We start from the raw sequence: 12,826 nt of genomic DNA, 5'->3' as shown, positions 1-12,826 counted from the left end.
ATTCTTCAAACAAACTTGGCACCAAGTTCCAAATCTCAGAATTTATAACACCTGAAGCCTTACTAACTTATCCAGGAGATTTCAAGCCCAACCATATTCTTTCAACTTCTAAACCCGAGGAGTATGGAAAATGGAATATTTACCGCTAACATGAAAGTCAATGAAACTAGTGTCAGGAAATTTAAAAACATGTTACCCTTTGATATGGAAAACGTTGGTGGGGATTCTCAGAATCGGGATCAAAACTCTCATAAGTGATACTTAAAGGCTACAAATGTTGGTTGCATTTTCCTGTTTGTATAGGTAATCACATGACTTCGAGTGCAATTTGGAATAAATAGGCACGAGTAAATTTTTTCAAAGGCTAACAAAATTGCATGAGCCCGTAGGGCGAGTGCAATTTGTGGTCTTTGAAATAATTTACAAGTGCTTATTTATTCCAAATTGCACGAAAAAATCATGTGATTAACTATTAATAATATACACGAAAAAATACGAGGTAGCTTCTCATAACTACGTAGAAGAAAAGCGCGCGCATCACGTGCAAAATTAATTTATTCAAACCCTGCAAGTGACGTTGATCTTGACATTGACCTTGACATTGACCTTGACATTGACCAATCATTCTGACCAATCAGAATGTCTGGTTCGGTTCCTTCTTTGCACTGAATTAACTCTCTTCTGCACTGAATTAACTGAAAACTGCATTCATCTTAACCAATCAGAACTGAGAAATTTTTTCATGTATATTATTAAGGCAAAAAAAAAAAAAACAAACATAAAACAATTTGGGAAAATTCTGCTGGAAGTGAAAGAATAATTTAAGAGTGTAAACATCATTTTTTTAAAACCTTTTATTGCCTTATGTCTTTTAGCGACTTTTTTTGTCGACGATGAAAATGTTGAAAAACAAACGATTTACAGTACTAAACTACTATTAATTCAACACTCTGGCGACTTAATCAAAGAGACAGATATTACTCAGAATTAATCTCAATCAGTACATCACTTGTCTCATACCCCGAAAAAAACTGAAAAATGTTCGTGCTTTTCTCTAATTGGTCATTAAAAACAATACCTCTGAAAGAAAAAAACTAGTTATATGGTCGAGTTTTAGACTACTTTACAAATCAGCAATTTCTATCTAACTTTCAAATAAATGTTTTATTTTCAAGCTAGAATTGAATTTCGATTCCCGGGTTGATAAACGCGCGTGCGATAGACTCCAACCCAGTATAGGATCTCTCTTTCTTTATTCCTTAATACCCTTTTCCTTATTGTGTGATCATATCTTGAAGAATAATCTCAATTTTGGAAACGAGCACATGGATTAGAGCCAAACATAAAGGAAAAGGCTAGCGATAAGTTTTGCTTTGAACCACAGCCACGAAATATAATCACAAAATATGTTGCCTACCAACGTTCGCGGGTTTAGATTACTTCATCGAGATACGGTCTAAACTAATTTTCTATCTACAAAAATTATCTAGGTTACACAGGGTCTCATCCTGAACTGAAACGCTAATTATTATATGGCTGCGTATCACAAGGACTGGGAACTACCGAATTCACGAATTTGATTCGCTGAAATCAATATTGAAAGCGGTCTACATTTTCCCATCTAGAAGGGTCTAGAAAAAAAAAAGGTACAAAGAATATAAAAAATTGGCATATAAGACACAGCCATATAATAAACATCTTATTAACCGAACTAGGTCGGTCTGTATGGAAGAATCTTGACCTCGGTCGCTGGTACAGACCGAACGCAGTGAGGTCTGTACTGGCGACCTCGGTCAAGATTCTCCCATACAGACTTCCCGCTCGGTTAATAAGAACAAAGTATAATTTTCTATCTAAAAAGCACTAATCACAGAGGTGTCAATCTAACCAGGAGAGTTTTCGCCGCTTCTCTCGGAAGCGGTAACATTCAGCTGTTACGGAAGCGGTTACATTTAAGGAACTAACGAATTCGTATCATTAACACACCAGACACTGCCATCGCACTCTGCGACAAAGCTGCTGTTATACATAAATGCGTCTTTACAGTAAACAGCTCGTCATTCGTTCCGTGAACTGTATTTGAAATGGATTTTTTTGCACAAACTGCTGACTAGACATTCTTCTTTACTATCAATCCAGCAAAAAGTAATCATGATAAAAGGCGAACTTTGACTTGAATTTCTTAACAAGTTAAGAAAAGTCTTGACAAAGAAGAACGCAAGGGTCTTCTTTCTTTTAACAAGGAATATTTCGTTCTTTGAGATTTCGAACAGCACTGGCTTGTTTCCAAATAATAAGGACTCGCTATGAAAGGAACAGAGCACCTAATCCTTCTTCTAAAACCGCTTCGGGCATCACATGAAGTCACTACCCAGCACAAACGTTTGTAACTCATTTGTTTACAAGTTAACTCTTACTTAAGTGTCATTACCACTTCAATCTTATTTTGAAGTGAAACTTGTTCATTTTCGCTATTCATCAGTTATTTAAAAAGTCATCTACTAAGTCTAGTTTATCACTCAACGACCTTTAAACTATTTTCCACAACGGACAAACTTCCAAACCATTAAATTGCCGCAACAACCTATGACTTTAATAGTCAATCTACGAATTTAATTGTCAAATTCTGTGCAGATACTATAGCATTCATGCTGCAGTCTTATTTGGACAGTATTTTTGATGATCGTACACACCTTCCCCAGTTGGAAACACCTTCAGGCACAGCCAACACATGTGGGTTTTACACTGTGAGCACGTCATGTGATTACATCCCTCATTTTTCTCAATCGGCGTCTTGCATTTGGGACAATTCTTTCTATTACCTGGGTCCTTCATCATCCACTCCATGAGACGTCCCTCTACTTGCTTCTCTGATTTGAACATGGCACACGTAAGCCCGTTGTGCCACTGCACGTGACAAGATGTGCAGGTCTGAGCCAGACATGCATCACAGACGAAGAGTCTCCCATCAATTGAGACGCGGTATACCATGCCACAGTCCGCAGTTGGACAATGTTTCACAATTTCAGGATTTCTTTTGACGTACTCATCCAGAGCGGTCAAAGCAAGCTTCTTTCTTTCGCAGTCATCCAACAAGTTTTGGAAATCCTTCCATACCAGAGGCTCTCCACATTGTTCCACGACACACTTCAGTGGAAATTCTGGAGACTTGACTTGCAGAATAACACAGCTTTTGTCGTACGCATGACCACAGCAAGCAAGCCTATACACATCCGCTGTTGAATCCAAATCGCATAGGCATATACCACAAGTTAACTGGGTATGATGGTCTTGTTGTAGAGGAAACACTTCTTGGGGAAGATTTTTACAGCATTCTGCCACACAGTTGTTGATTAGTTCTTCAGCTTCGTCTGAGCTCACTATCTTGAGAACGTGATTTCTAAATTCAACATCGATCTTCTGGACACCACCTATGTCTCGTAATCCTTGCAGATTGGCACCAAACCTTTTATACAGAGCTTTCAGTAGTCCGCGGGGCTTGTTTGGTCCTCGGAGTTGAATCTGCCAAGGATGGCTTTTGCCAGTGATAAAATCATCGAGAAACTTGTTTATCGCTCGTTTTGCTGATTCTCGGTTGGCTTCGGATCCATGAATTCTAACAGCTTGGTTCCTCCTATCTTGACTGATTACAGTTCCAGTGTCTTTCTGAATTGCTTGAAGAACGTCTTTCGCTGAGTTCAGCAAAAGAATCTCCAGGTCTTTAGAAATCTTGCAGTCGATTTTATCCCCATTGACAATTTCGGTGATGACAGTGGTTGCACATACGAAGTGTTCCATAGAATTACTTTGAATTTCTATCCAAACACGCTTATCTGTAGGTTCATTTTTGGCCTTCATGATCAAATTTGATGCAAAGATTGATTCTAATTTGCTGATAGTTTCATTAAGCTCATTTTCAATGACTGCGTAAACATTTCTGGCGCATGACAACACTGTTAAAAGGTTGGGGTGCAAGGTTATGACACCAATGCCTGGGATGTTCACTCCATTAAGACCTCTTATGGCGGCTTGACCCTCCTCGGGGTTTTGGAACGTCAGGTTGGCGTATCCCTCAAAATATTTCGAGGAAGGTTTTCCCACGTAGACGGAGAAATTACCTTGTGTGGCAAAGTTGCTGAGACTTTTTTCTAGAGAAGTCTTCTGCATTACGAGAGTTTCATCCTCTGTTTCAAACTCTGCTATTCGGTGGATGAAAACATTCATCACTTTTACTGAGGGAAGCCTATCTTCGATAGCAAATGTTACATCCTCCTTAGATGTTTCAGGGTGGAGTCCCCTCACGAATATCTGTTGTTCGTGAATCTCGTCTGCTTGAAATATCACTTTTCTGGACCTAATAAACAGCGAAGATATACGTCTAAGCGTGTAAAAGAAGTCTTCGTCATTGAAGAATTGTACTGATCCTGTGCCTTTGCTTGGACGTCGGAGCCACTTAACTCTCACTTTCAACTGAGAAAAACGTGTTTGGTGACCATGACCTGTCGAGTGCCTGGGCTGCACTTTTATGTCGATATCTAGAGAGGAGTCGGAAGAGCTCTTTACTGCCCTTAGCGCATCCTGTGATTTCTTGTAAGTCACAAAAAGTCGTATCTTGCCATTCTGCTCCTTGAAACTATGTTCTTCCACTACGTCTCCGAAGGATTTCAGGTGATCTTTAACAGCGGCTTCGTAGCCATCTTCTATCTCACCGACCGTGACAGTCCTGTACATGTCCTGCATCAGCACCTCCCTTATTTCTCCGCCTTGTCCCCAAACAATTCTACTTCCTGGGAACTCTTCCCTCAAGGGCTCTTCTCTTTCCTCATTCCTCAGCATCTTTCTTTTTTCCTCTAAGATACTCCCCATCACTGACAGAGCTTTTACTGTGTGCTGTTCAGGAGCGAAGATCTTTATTTGCCCCCGCAATTTGTCCTCTTCTAACACGACTAAGCTGTCATCGCATGACTTCGACACCTTCTCCTCAATTTGATTAAGGTTTCGTCTTCTGTATCCTCCAAACGTTAAATTCATAATTTCTGGACTGCATAGCAGTAGATTTTTAGTCAGTACAGTCGACAATAGGTGGTCCAAGTCATACTTGAGAGCTCCTGTTGAAATCATTTCCCTGAGCCACGTCTCTTCCACAGGGGTAATGTTGACGACAAACTCACGAGATGTCTTGAGCAGTTGGTCAAAAACAATGAACTGAGGCGTTGCTCCAATAAACTTGAGTGCTGACGATGGATGCACTTGAACACACTGGTTTGAAGACAACACTCTGTATCCTGCTTTCTCGTGACCAGTAAACACGCATAAGTTCGTAGCATAACAAGACAACAAGATCTTTTGAAGTTTCACATCATTTTTCGAGTCTTGCTGCAACGTATCCGGGATCGTTATCTTCAATTCATGCTTTAACGTCAGCTTCAGCTCTTTGATGGTCTCGTCAGTCACGCGAAGCGACTTTGCGTTTAACCTGTTTGCAACCGCCCACTTGTTACGTTCACGTAAACGTTTTGGTTGCTTGAGGTATTGCCTGTACACTTCTAACAACGTCAGCAAGTCACCACCATCCATGCAGAAACATACTTTTCTACTGTCGGCTTCCTGCTTCTCCTCTTCGCTTCCCATGCGGAAGAAAATGCTCCCACCTGCAGTTGCAATGGCCGCCAACGCTAACGCATCTGCACCTACACCTTTTTCAATTCCTTCAAATATGACCTTTCCCAAGCGCGGCTCTACCGGAACACGAGCAATTTTGCCTCCCAATTGAGTAAGTTTTCCGTTTGCCATGGCACCAAGAGAATTCAACAACTCTAATGCACGGTTTATTGAGTCTAAAGGTGGCGATTCCACGAATTCGAAGTCTCTGATATCTTCAATGCCAAGTTCCATCAGCTTCAGCACGGCCTGGCCAAGATGAACCCTTAGGATCTCTGGTTTTAATTGGTCTTCCATGGCCTCATAGTCCTCTTGGCTGTAGAGTCTAAAGCACTTTCCTGCTTGTGTCCTTCCTGCCCTTCCTTTTCGCTGTTCAGCAGAACTTTTGTTGATTGTTGTTACCTCTAAAGAACTTTTGTTGCGTTTCGGTTCGAACTTCATTTCCTTCACCATACCAGTGTCCACCACATACCTTATACCAGGAATGGTAATGGAAGTTTCTGCACAGTTGGTAGCAAATATCACCTTGCGTTTATGCCCGTTTTCTTTGAACACTTTCTTTTGCTCCTCTTGACTTAGCTTTCCATGAAGAGGAAGACAAACTAGGTTGGTATCCCTCACAACTTTTGCTAACATTTCACAAGCACGTTGCGTTTCTACAGGAGACGTCAGAAACACAAGAATGTCCCCTTTATCCTCCTTGTGGTGAATTTCTTGAACAGTGTTCACAGCCTCTAGAACATAATTTTCAACGTTGGAAGATGGACCATCTTTCCAAATTACATCGACGGGAAACATTCTGCCGGACACTTTCAGTACTGGACATTGGTCAAAATATGCCACGAAGAGAGCAGGATTAATGGTAGCTGAGGTTATGACAACTCGCAACTCAGGACGCTGAATAAGGTTTTTCTTGATCATGCCAAGAAGCAGGTCCGAGTAAAGGCTTCTTTCATGTGCCTCGTCAATTATTATGCAAGAATACTTGGACAACTTAGAATCCTTTAGGCACTCATTAAGAAGAATGTGGTCTGTAGCGTACACAATGCCAGTCTCTTTACTAGCTAGAATGTTTCCTCCTACACGGCAGCCCACTAACTTTCCAACAGTGCTACCCATTTCTCGAGCGACGTGGGATGCTAAACTTGTCGCAGCAACTTTACGGGGCTGGGTACAAACGATCAATCCCTTCTCAGCAAAACCAGCCTCGTACAGATATTGGGTCATCTGCGTACTTTTACCCGATCCAGTTTCTCCAAGAATAACGCAGACCTGATTGTCCTTTACAAGCTGAGTAATTTCGGTTTTTTTCGCGTATATTGGAAGGGCTACTTCGATCTGGTGACATTCTCTACCAAGGGCTTCCCTTAGTTTCTTCACTGTACTCTGAACACTGGAAGTTGGCAACCCTCTTTGGGCGCCTAGAATAGATGTTATGTGAACGTCAAAACGTCGAAATTGTTGGAGCTGTGACTCAAGTTCCTCCTTCTTGTGCTTGAGGACTTTTCTCTCCGAGCATATTTTTTCAAATTCAATTGGAGAAATGTGCTTTTTCACACGAAGACCTTTAATACGACGACTGATTTTCTCTATCTTCTTAGCATGCTGTTTTTCAATTGCCGTCATCTCGTTTTGAAGCTCTGCTGAACACTCGACCAAAAACATCGCGTTGCGTGTTTCTTCCGAGAGAATGGAAATTTCAATTTTCTCTCCGATTTCCTTAATATTTTCTTGAAGGATTTGTTCTGCTCTTCTTCCTTGCTCGTAATTCTGGAATACAAATGTAAATTCGACACACCCACCATCAGTTGGCTTAGTTTTCTCATGATGAAACGTGATCTCGTCACCAAGATATACACTAAGGTAGCGTGTGATGAGATCTTGATTGACAGGGCGCTCTGAGGGAGGTTTGATGACCAAATGACAGGGTTGTTTAGCGAAAGGTTGACAAGTAACTCTCTTGTTTCCTTCACCTCTAGACTTTTTTCCAGTTTTTGTAGAGTGTTTTTGCGTCTTATCTCTGTATCCTAGATCCCTTTCATGCTTTGAAGTCTCTAAAGTGTCACCAGACTGTTTGCCGGCGATTTTCTTCGGTTTACCTTGGGCACCCCGATGCGTTCTGTGTCTGCAATTTTTTTGTTGTAAAGATGGAGAGTCGTCACTTCCCCGTCTGGAAGAAGAATGTGCGCCTACGTCGTCACTTACATCCTTCACTGAGTTATGTCTAGGAAGGGATGCAGATCGGTGACGTTTCATTCTTTGATTTTTTTTACCCCTTCCTGGAGATTCCCTTTCTTCAGCCACTGTAGGAAGTTGTGATTCTACATCTGGTAAACCAAACGGGGTACCATCTTCACATATAGGGCTCTTGGGTGTACCTAACTGATCTTTTTCATTTTGGTAACACCAATAAGAATCTGAATCAACACTAACACTGTTGATGAGATTTTGATTGGCAGGGCGCTCTGAGGGAGGTTTGATGGCCAAGTGACAGGGTTGTTCAGCGAAAGGTTGACAAGTAACTCTCTTGTTTCCTTCACCTCTAGACTTTTTTCCAGTTTTTGTAGAGTGTTTTTGCGTCTTATCTTTGTATCCTAGATCCCTTTCATGCTTTGAAGTCTCTAAAGTGTCATCAGACTGTTTACCGGCGATTTTCTTCGGTTTACCTTGGGCACCCGGACGCGTTCTACGTCTGCAATTTTTTTGTTGTAAAGATGGAGAGTCGTCACTTCCCCGTCTGGAAGAAGAATGTGCGTCTACGTCGTCACTTACATCCTTCACTGAGTTATGTCCAGGAAGTGATGCAGATCGTTGACGTTTCGTTCTTTGATTTTTTTTACCCCTTCCTGGAGATTCCCTTTCTTCAGCCACCGTAGGAAGTTGTGATTCTACATCTGGTAAACCAAAAGGGGTACCATCTTCACATATAGGGCTCCTGGGTGTATCCAACTGATCGTTTTCATTTTGGTAACAGTAATAAGAATCCGAATCGACACTAACACTGTTCCCTTCTTCTTTTTCCGGTATATGATTGCCATTTTCATCTTGAAATCGAGCTTCTCCTGAAGACATCTTGATAAGTTTGAGTTACTGTTCAAATCAACGTTTCTTCTCGGTGAAGTCGCTCTCCTTTTGCCTTCGTGAGCTCGTTATCCTCTCTTCGTATCCTCTCTCTTCTTTGAAAGAGAAACTATCTGCAGTCGTGGTAGATCGCTGTTTGAGATCATGTGACCTTGACACCTGAAGCTACAAGGGAAGAGATTACGAGCTGATAAGATCAGTGAGACAAATGCAAATGAACATTACTATATTTCTCTCAATTTTCTCAATAACCATTATAGGGAACCGTCCAATTTGGGAAGTGGATATAATTAAATTACATTTTTTCCACAATATTACATTTAGATATGGTTTTCAGTCTCCTTGGTAGAAGATCTATTTTGGGAATATCTATTCTAGTCCAAAAATCTTCTTCCTTTCAGAAGTCTTCAGAAAAAACAGACTGCATGAGTGTTCTGACCAAGTGAGCAAATGTTAACAATACTTGCTAGAATGTGTATTGATTGACTTATTGCTTGTTTAAAACAAAAATAATGAGATTCAGAGGGTTACCATTATTTTTCTTACATTTATTCTTGGCAATTATGAATCATTTTATTTATTTTCCTTTTCATGTTTTCATTATTTATACACACCTAAATACCTACCACAACTGTAACTGACAGTTTCACACCAGGCCATGAGCTGTACTGAATTACAAATAAGTCTTGTGTTTTAAAAATTTGTTTTCCATCAAGCAGTTTAAAAGACTTCCCTCAAAACCATTGCACAATTATAAAATGATGCTAACAACATTAAAAACTTGCAACAGTTACAAACCACAACCTTTTACATGAATAAAAATTGTTATACCTTGAACCTGCAGGTGGAGATCTCACAATGTGGGATGAGTTGAATGAAGTTTGAAGTCTGTGAAAGCAACAGATAGATCAGAGCTTATCTAAAGTTACGTAGGACTATGCAGCTAGGACTGTTGTTTCTTTCACTTTACCTACCCTTCCCTCCTTCCCTTCAAATGGTTTCATAACACTCAATAAACATGACTACACACATACAGCTTACTATTACTTTAATGCATGGAACATTAAATCTCTCACATATATTCTGTCTGTCATCATTTTTGAACTGCAGTCATGGCACTTATTTATTCTAAATCATCAAGTCACCACACATTGATTATATAACTAATGATACCTAATAATACGTTCTACTTTTTGACAGAAACTGGCAATATTTTCTTCGAGAATAAAAGTAATATAAAAAATTCTGACAGTTAGTCTGGCACATCATCCAGGTATCATATGGTGTGCAAGTTGGGGAATTATCCCAGTATGGGCCATAATGGTCATCTGAAGTATCCTCCTGCACTGGACTGATTCGGCTGGCAGCGTCAAAAACTCCAGTCATCGTCATCATTGTAGAAGTGCAAATGAGTGACATTCTGTGTACTACCAAATCTGGTAGAACATGCAAGACATGGAAAGGGCGATATCTTTATTATCGATTCTGTTCTAAAGAAGGTTGATATCTGACTATGGGAAAAGCTGAGAGTTATTTATAAACCACTGTTGTACTGTTTTTGCCGTTGGGAGGGTCACAATTTTTTTTTATTTGAGGTTTTGGAGGGTCAATTTTTTTAAACCCTTTATGGGGGAGGGCCACAACTTCTTGGCCAAACTTTTTCTCAGTTTAGTGGCCCTTCTCCCCCCCCCCCCCCCCCCCAGTAAATAATGACCGGTCCCCAAATGAAAAAGAAATGCAGACACCCAACTACACTTTACTAGAAAAAAATATAGGATATTTTTCTTTCAACTTATTCTTTCAAACGTGATTCAGACTTGGGTCAATCAAGCATTTTGACAGAGAAGGTATTTGGACGAGTACATGGACCACAAAACTCACCTGGCAAGAGCTCGAATCTTTTGGAAAAATCGATCTTTTGAAAATTTAACTTTTTATCTCTCAGTCTCCACAGTCTGCAATATCCATCCTTCAGTGGATTATCGTGTTTTTAAATACTTTTGGAAGAAGCTGACAGAGTAAAACAAGCCTTACGATACCGCCGTGTTTCTTGGCAAAGGATGACGAAATTTTTCGGGAAAAACCGGAAGTAGAAAACGAAAGGAATTCACAGTAGAGTAGGTGGATAGGTTTGGGTAATGTGACACGCGGTGGAAACTAAGATTTGGTACGTGCTAAGATTTTTTTCCTTTGAATGTTTCCGTTTGCAAACTGCAATTTTATCCCTTCTTATGCGACTAATAGATCAAATGAAAGCGATTGATAAGTTTAGTGAGGTCGCACGGGCTGCCTGAGTTCTTCCCGGGAATGATTCCCATGCTTATTAAACAACTCCCTAGTTCCCACTAAAAAGACAAACCACGAAAGGAATTAGGTCTAAAGAGGAACGATTTGTCATTTGTAGCCTTACCAGATCTTGCCACACGTCTGCAGTTGAGGGTGCCTCTGAGCGAGCTCTCGCAATGTCACCATCGATTTGGTCCTGATACACCTCAAGTTTATTACTTGCACAGTTCTGCCCTTTTAATTACTTACGCTGCTTCAAACAGTTGCGGGCTTTTTGTCAACATGGAGGAGGAAATGAAAGTCGAGGTGAGGAAGCTAGTGTGATACTTTGTTCTGTTTCCCGGCTTCAGGAAAATATCAAGATGAGGCCGCCTCCAGTAGTGACTGGCATCTCTCCTGCAGAAGGTCCACCTGGAACTAAGGTGATCATTCGTGGAGAACACCTCGGCGTCAACGCGAAAGATGTGACAGGTATGTCAGCTGTACATGAACTGACCAAGAAGCCTGATAATTACATATCTAATGAGGGAATCTTTGTGAAGATATTTTCTTAATTTTGCTTGCTCTTCCGTTACTTCCGTTCAAATGTCATCAGTCCAGATAATTTGTTTCAAAGGAATTGGGTCATGATTTTTCAATAAAAGAAAAGGTCTATGTCGAACCCTGCAGTAAATACAACTTCTGTTTACATTACTGGGTAGAGATACAATCTTAATATGACCTCTCCCAGTGTAGCCTAAAAACCTTACAGTTTGCTAAATTCCCAGTTTACGTCGATAATTCTTTCAATAAAGGAAGGAAAATCCCTCAACTTTTGTCTTCGTTACAAAATGATTGGTTTGGGTTCCCAAGGATGATTACAATTTTGATTTTTAATTTTTTTCCGTTCATTTGGAATATGTATCTATTTTTGGGACTTTCATTGGCAAGAGTTCCATATAACCCCATACATTAATTATGCATAAAGTGTTGCAAAGAAACCTTTATATTTAGCCTTTATGAAATGGAATGCATAATTTATGTAGGGGGTTATATGGAACTCTTTCCCTTTCATTTTGTGAGGAATGGAGAGCTAAAAGGAAAAAATAAAAATAAATTTTGGATAAGGGTTAAAGGTAGGGGTGCTGGAAAATCAAAATATTTCCAGGTTTATGAATAAAGGAGGTACGTTTCTATAAAAAAAGTATGGTGCTGCATCAGTGAGGGAGTATAACAAGATAATTTGAAAATTATCTATCTAAATTAACTCCAAAATATAATGAACCTCATATATACATTGTATAAGATAATTTGGTGTTATCAACTGAGTTGATTATTTAAATTGACCATCATAAAGAGTTTGAAAGCTGACATTTCAAACACCAGCCCTTCGTTAGAGCAAATGAGTGGTCAATTTACATTAACAAGAAAATTATCTTATCTAAATTATCTCCAAAATATATGAACCTCATATATACATTGTATAAGATAATTTGGTGTGATCAACTGAGTTGATTATTTAAATTGACCATCATAAAGAGTTTGAAAGCTGACATTTCAAACACCAGCCCTTTGTTAGAGCAAATGAGTGGTCAATTTACATTAACAAGTCACTTGATAGAACCAAATTATCTTATCTAAATTATCTCCAGATTGAGATTTCTAGTGGTTAAAAACTCTGAGATGTACAAGTATAATGATACAAAACATTTGATGAGATAACATTGAAATACCGCTCTTATTATTAAGAATGGAAAATAAAAAAAATGTCATGAAAAGTTTGCATGTGCTCATAATAAAGTTTTCCTGTTTTGGTACA

General features: G+C 39.7%; 2 protein-coding genes across 5 annotated transcripts in view; one reads left to right on the top strand and one right to left on the bottom strand.

Moving 5' to 3' along the window:
- Window positions 1–1,081: 1,081 nt before the first annotated feature.
- Window positions 1,082–11,236, bottom strand: LOC111332990 (uncharacterized). 2 transcript variants are annotated; one of them, XM_088751922.1, is made up of 3 exons: window positions 11,153–11,236; window positions 9,574–9,630; window positions 1,082–8,907 (listed from the first exon to the last, which is right to left on the bottom strand). In XM_088751922.1, the coding sequence occupies exon 3, from the start codon at window positions 8,731–8,733 to the stop codon at window positions 2,647–2,649; it is 6,087 nt and encodes a 2,028-aa protein (XP_088608048.1). In that variant the 5' UTR covers window positions 8,734–8,907; window positions 9,574–9,630; window positions 11,153–11,236; the 3' UTR covers window positions 1,082–2,646. The 2 variants fall into 2 exon arrangements, with proteins under 2 accessions (XP_088608048.1, XP_088608049.1); XM_088751923.1 differs by lacking the exon at window positions 9,574–9,630 and having other exon boundaries at window positions 1,082–8,901; window positions 11,153–11,187.
- Window positions 11,237–11,279: 43 nt separating this feature from the next.
- LOC111332983 (exocyst complex component 2) overlaps window positions 11,280–12,826 on the top strand; it is a 29,830-nt gene continuing 28,283 nt past the window's right edge. Inside the window, exon 1 of one of the 3 annotated variants that reach the window (XR_015998369.1) lies at window positions 11,280–11,499. Coding sequence is in view for 2 of the 3 variants with exons in the window: in XM_022938486.2 (XP_022794221.1) it covers window positions 11,391–11,499 (109 nt within the window). In the remaining variant the exon portion in view is untranslated. The remainder of the gene's footprint in view (window positions 11,500–12,826) is intronic. The other 2 variants (XM_022938486.2, XM_022938485.2) reach the window with 2 other exon arrangements.

This window comes from Stylophora pistillata, chromosome 3 (genome assembly GCF_964205215.1).
Source record: "Stylophora pistillata chromosome 3, jaStyPist1.2, whole genome shotgun sequence".
Classification (NCBI taxonomy): Eukaryota; Metazoa; Cnidaria; class Anthozoa; order Scleractinia; family Pocilloporidae; genus Stylophora; species Stylophora pistillata.
The sequence above is the reverse complement of the archived record's forward strand: the minus strand, read 5'-3'. Positions and strand labels throughout refer to the sequence as shown.

Excerpts from the sequence above, each read along its gene's own strand:
- LOC111332990 (XM_088751922.1), bottom strand. The coding sequence starts at position 8,733 with ATGTCTTCAGGAGAAGCTCGATTTCAAGATGAAAATGGCAATCATATA.